The sequence below is a fragment of the Apteryx rowi genome, unplaced genomic scaffold, assembly GCF_003343035.1.
Source record: "Apteryx rowi isolate R43461 unplaced genomic scaffold, aptRow1 scaffold_292, whole genome shotgun sequence".
Lineage (NCBI taxonomy): Eukaryota > Metazoa > Chordata > Aves > Apterygiformes > Apterygidae > Apteryx > Apteryx rowi.
In genome coordinates, this window is record NW_020449330.1 from 746,636 (window position 1) to 752,635 (window position 6,000).

The 6,000-nt window shown below is 38.3% G+C and overlaps 1 protein-coding gene across 1 annotated transcript in view; it reads left to right on the forward strand.

Annotated features, from left to right (window-relative positions):
- Positions 1–5,451, forward strand: part of DDX10 (DEAD-box helicase 10) — a 136,278-nt gene extending 130,827 nt beyond the window's left edge. The window contains exons 15-16 of the mRNA XM_026069369.1: positions 2,687–2,743; positions 2,993–5,451. Of these exons, the coding sequence (XP_025925154.1) occupies positions 2,687–2,743; positions 2,993–3,115 (180 nt within the window). The 3' untranslated portion in view covers positions 3,116–5,451. The remainder of the gene's footprint in view (positions 1–2,686; positions 2,744–2,992) is intronic.
- The last annotated feature ends 549 nt before the right edge of the window (positions 5,452–6,000 follow it).

The window sequence follows — 6,000 nt, forward strand, 5'->3', positions numbered from 1 at the left end:
TTTGCTGGAAAAAAATGGAGAATTCTGTTTCTGAGCAATGTTTCCAGGCTCTGCTAAACATGTATCATATTATGATAGTGGACTTTTATATTTGCTTTCACTTATTAAAATTTGCTTTGAGACTCATTTGTGGGTTGTTCTTCAGTAGTTGCTTTGGATTGCCTTTACTAAGATAAGACTGATTGTTGATTCAATTAAAATGTTAACTACATAAAACTGCATGGATGAATTAGCTCTTATTTTGGCACAACAGAGAGCTAATGAAGTGTGAGCCAAGTTAAATAGTGGTTAGTACCATAATACAGCATTGATGTAAACATTTGCAATTATACCAAAACTTTTATCCAAAGATTTCAAATCATTTCTGAAGATGGCTGAACAATTGCCATTCCTATTTTACACGTGGGTTATCTAAACCACAAAGCAGTTAGTGGCTAGCACAAAACAGTACTGGGAGCCAGCAACTGGCTCTATTCTTCTCTGTGTCGGGGATTCCCAAAATAGAAATTACGGTGCATCTCCTAAAATCCACTTTTCAGGCATTTTAAATACATGTCAGTCTTCTGAAATGAATCAATCCTCAGAGCCTCCTTTTTGAGGTCTTGGAAAATTAGAAGCCTTTTTTCAGGTTACATCTACGGTGCTAAATGCATCTCGGGGAGTGAGGGCCCTGAGAGATAAATGGTGTAGAGGGTTTGTGCTCATGATGCTCAGGTATGGCATGTTGTAGAGCACACTGCCTATGTCCATACCAGATACCACTTGGTCCCAGTGACTTTTTTGCCCTACGTGGTGCCCTTGTGACCTTAGATGTAATTATTATTTTTGGATTGTTTTTTCTTGGGCCAAAATACCTGAAATAATGTAAGAGCTGTGTTGTGTCCCACCACAGTAGTGTTTTTTATATAGCATGTGTTGCAAGCTCTGGCATATAGCTCAGAGTGTATTGATGTGTTTGAGCATGAAGCTTTCTGGAATAGCACTGGAGAACTGCACAGAGCGGAGACAAACCTCATGCAGTTTTGTCCATATCTTCTTTGAGGGTTGATCTTTATCTGTTGAGATTTGGTTTGGAGGGAAGAGGTTGATTTACCTCTAAAGAGAGTTTGCAAGTAAGCCAACATATATGCAGTTTGGACAATCAGGAGAATAGGAAATGGCAGATACCAGACATGTCCCAGAGGAGATTGAATTTAGACATCAGATTTTTGAAAATGTTGACAGCTGTATTCTCCTTTTGCCAAGTCTGCACTTGAACCGTAATGCTTTTCCAAACAACTGTGTGTGGTAGCTACTGATCTGCTTTGGTAAAACTGGAACTATCTGTTCCTGGAAAAATAAAATGGCATGGCACTAGCATCTGTRTGCCAGAGTAAGCTCTTGTATGTCCCCAGCAGAAGAGACTACAGCAGAAACATCTGCCAATGCCTTGACAGCACCAGAAGGAAAGTGAGAGTCTGTTGGGATTTAATAGTGAAGCAGTAAGGCACAGGAGAAGAGGAGGAGTGTTGACCAAAAGAAACATATGAGCCATTGGGACTGTGAAAACTCTGCATCAGTGCTCTTTCGGAGGGTCTCCRTGGAGTCCCAGCTGTAACATCGTCATGCCTGGCTGGCAGTGRCGTTGTCGTCTCTGCTCATCCTGACCAGGTTGCCTGTCAGTGAGGAGCCACAGTTTTCTAATTCCCAAACGTTTATTGGTGAATCAGCTGTCAAGTGTAGGATGACATAACTTTTGGCTAGAACCTCATTTTTAGTCTGTGTTAGTAATTACCTTGGRCCTGAGTAGTTAGTGCAAGCTTCCTAAGGCCCTTTCCTAGCTCGCCCATTATTTTCATGGAGTTTGTTCTTTCACTGTGGCAGTATAGCACCAGGGCTGCTGGAGCTATAGCTTTCTCATTATTCCCACAGGTGTGAGCTGAAGGGTGACAGGTCTTCAGCCTTCCCTGTGCTGAAATGTTGTCCCTTAACTGGTGTTAAAGTAATGTGACCTTTTACATGAACTTGGCTTTAAATGTGCTGTGCTATTAATGGCTTATGTTGCCCAAAGAAACAAAAAAAGGCAGTATTGGATTGGCGTAAGTATTTTTATGCTAGCATAAAAAGGTTTCTATACCAACATCATCAGCATCACTAAGACAGAAGAAAGTGGTGTGATTTTCTTCCAGCTAACATGTAGTCTAGGGCATTGTGCCCTCACCTGCATTTCTTACTTCATGAAATAGATAGTTATAAATTATATTGACTCCACAGTTGTTTTAGCAGTTCTGAAGTTGGCGAAATTGTCGTTTTACTTTGAAAATAGTTTTGGTTTCATATTAAGTCAGTGGAAAAATATGAAAAGCATGATCTCTTGGTGTCATTTCTACTAACCTGTTTTAGGTAAATACTGGCTTTGTCAAAATACTTAACTGCGTGAGTCCTTTAAGAATTACAAGTCGTGGTGAAGATAAAATGTTTGAGTCATTCTTGTGTTTTTGATTTCCTTTAAGAGCAAGGAGATTGAATAACACCTCAATCATGTCTTTTTATTTCTTGTTTTTAATCAATAATGTGTAGGATGACTGCCACCAGATAGCGTGTATGCATTAAAAAAATCAAGGCGATTTTACTTTAATTTTAAAAGATTAAAAGAAAAACACCAGGAATTTGACTTTAAAACTGTTGATCTTGTTATTTGTTCTAGGAGAAAAGACTAAAAGAAAAAGCGGCAAGGAGAGAAGCAAGGAATAAAAATGCAGAGGTAAGGATTTTTGTTGTTTTGATCAGATAGTGATTGTAGTTTTGAAACTTTTTTTCAATTACTACATTCCTTTAATAAACCATGATTTAGTTAATGATTCTTAAAAAATATGTTCTGTTTCCCTTTTCTTTTTTATTACCTTGCTCTGATCTGGTTATAATGACTTGTGGTGGAAAGATATGTAGTAAGCACATACACTCTTTTTGCCTAGTAACACTAAGATGCTTTTTTTTTTCTTTTTCTTTTGAGTTTCATCCTTTGCTCAGGGGAGCCTTTTGGAACTGCGGTCTCTTTATTCTGTATATTGAGCGAGTTGCAATTTCAGCTGCAGTGCTGATGCTGTTTTTTCTGAATACTTGGGCATGTATATAACTTGCTACAACACTGTGGGCAAAAAGATTTTTGGTGAAATCTCATTTAAACTTGTTTCTGCTGAACATTTTCTTTAAATGGCAAGTGTTTACATTAAAGCTTATTCCTTTCCCCTAGTTAGGCCCACRTACAAACTCTTTGCTATCCCTTGCAATATAAGTACTTTACAAATTTTCTGGTTGCTTATTTAGTTTTTCATATTGCTTGTTTATGATAAACTGAGATTTCATTCAACTGCAATGATTTTCCAGAATATGGACACTGTAATGTGTATGGTTTTTCATACAGTATCTCATTATGCTGCACATGAATAGTTACAATTTGTTCTTGGCAGTTAGCAAAGTTCTTACTCCCTTGAGTAAATCTGTTATGTTCTGTGTCAGATTTTTCCAAGCTGACTAGGCACTGAGAGACTGAAGTATAGGGAGATAACTCGTACTGTAGTTCTGAAGTGGAAAGTAATTACAGTTTAGGAAGAAAAGCCTAGTTGTACTAAGTATTAAGTATGATTCTGTCTGCAAAGATGGCAAGCTCCGAGAGCTGTTGGCATCATGACTCCCCAATCAGGCAATAGAAATTTTCTGTGTGTAATTGAATGTATAGAAAATGCATACTTTTAATGTAATGAGCAAGTTTTTAGGAAATTGTGGAATGAATGATTAATGAACGTCTTAATATAGGGAGGAAACATTGATCAAACCAGGCTGTATCACGTTCATAAATGTTCAGCAGCTCGTTAATTCCACCTCTTTTTAAGGATAAAAAAAATCCCAATGTCATATTAGTCAGCAGCTGGAGAAATAAACCCATGGAAGGAATCTGCTTTTATATACTTACCCCATCCTACTCTTTGCTGATCAAATGAATCTCTCTTTATTGTTTGAAAATGAGTTAAGTTGATTTCTCTTAAAGAATTATCTTTGTTCTATGAGCATGTGCATGTATATAGTATGGGCTAAGAGCAGCGCCTCACCCTAAGAATCATATAAAATAAAAATGCAATTTAATGTCATCCTTTTCTCTCTCCTGTGCAACACTTGCGCTTTAAATTGTCTGTCAGATTTACTAGTCCTGTTTCAGTGCGAGAAGGGCATACTCCCTTTCTGAGCATACTGTGTAAATCTGTTATTACTTTGGCTTAATTCTCTTCCTGAACTGCTTATCTCGCTCCGTGCAAGAAGATACAAGCCTCACAAGCTGACGTGACTCCTCCGTGCAGTGACAACGGCGGGGCGATTTGTTTGGAGGCTACGTTTGCCAGAGCTCTGCGCAGGAGAGCCTGGCACCCCTTCTGCAGGGAGAGCGCCTCCCGCGCCATGGGCTGGCGGCGGAGAGCCAGCACGCGGGCCCGGAGGGGCAGGTAAAGGTGGCAGCTTCAGGCTGCTCGGCGTCTGAGGAGTTAATTAAGAACACTCCCGGCCTCGGGAAATCTTGCAGACGAAGCTGCAGTAGCTGAAGCTCTCCACAGTCCATATGGGATAGGACTTCAGCAGCTCCTAGGAGGCCCTCGGATTTCATATATGAAAAACAAACAAACAAATTAAAACAGTGAAACAGACGAACTATTGAAATGGAAACTAATTTAAAAACATAWAAGCTGCCTAAATCAGGAGTTCAAACACTTTCACGTTTTCACTAGTGCCTTCAGAATATGGCTTGTGACACACTTGCTCTGCAACACACAATTCCTTTGGCAATTATTTGCTAATATTGTTTTCTTAAAAGGGAAAGCAATATGGAGAGACCAAAACCAGCAGAAAAGGTATTTTTAGCTATATTAGTGCAGTTTAGCAGCTGGAGAAAAGGACTAGATCAACAATTGCAAACAGCCCATCACTTCAAAGCAGCTGTGGTCATAATTTGTTACTCCACTCCTTCTACACACTTTATTCCAGTTGTTTGTATTTTTAACTGCTTTTTTTCATATAATAAACTCTTTGGGCTACAGAGTATTGTTTATCATGTTATTAATATTATTATTATTATTATTGTTATTTATCTYTCAGTAGTAGCCCACRGGGTGTGATATGACCAAAACTATGTACTTCTGCATTCTAAATATGAAATAATAATTTTTCAACTATGACTTCTACATGTCCGCTTTAGTATAATTCATACATTGTTGTCCTGTTGTACCTTGTGCCATGTTGCTTATTGGACAGTACTTGCTGACATGTTGTATCTTAACATGCTGCTTATTTCCAAAATGAAAAATAAGGGAATATATTTGAAACTAAAACATTATGGTTTACAATTTTTTTATTTTTACATTTTAAACCATACATTTGTGGGATTGAATCTTAAATTCAGACTATGATGCCTTTTATTTTTAGTATTTCTGTCCTGTATGTGTTCATCCCTTTTCAGTGCCATGAATCTTGACTTCTTGACATTTTTCATTTACTCTGCCTGTTTATTTACTCGTTGCCTGCACTTTTTAATAACAGCTTTCCTTTGACCTTTTACCCCCATATTATTTGGGTGAGGAGAGGRAATAACTTCATTTTAACATAGTTCTTCATTTCATTCATTTCTGAGTGCAGTAGTTTTAATGTCTAAAGTGCAGTATTTTTAATGCCTTGCATAAGTGCAAGCCTGCTGTCTGTCTGCGAACAATGAGGAAAGTTTAGATCACAGCAGAGATGGGCCTCATGCTTTTTCTTCTGTGTCACAGGAGCCTAAAGCAATTGCAGGGGACGTATGTTGGAATGGGGCATGCTCACTACAACTGGAGTTTAACAACCAAATTCTAACATACTGTACTGAATGTGTGTGAACAGGGGATTAGATGGGTTGGTAACTTCAGTGTTATTAACTCCACCTTGAATGATCCTCATGCAATAAATAGACTGGTAAGAAGTGAGGGCTCTTAAAGGATGCTTTGG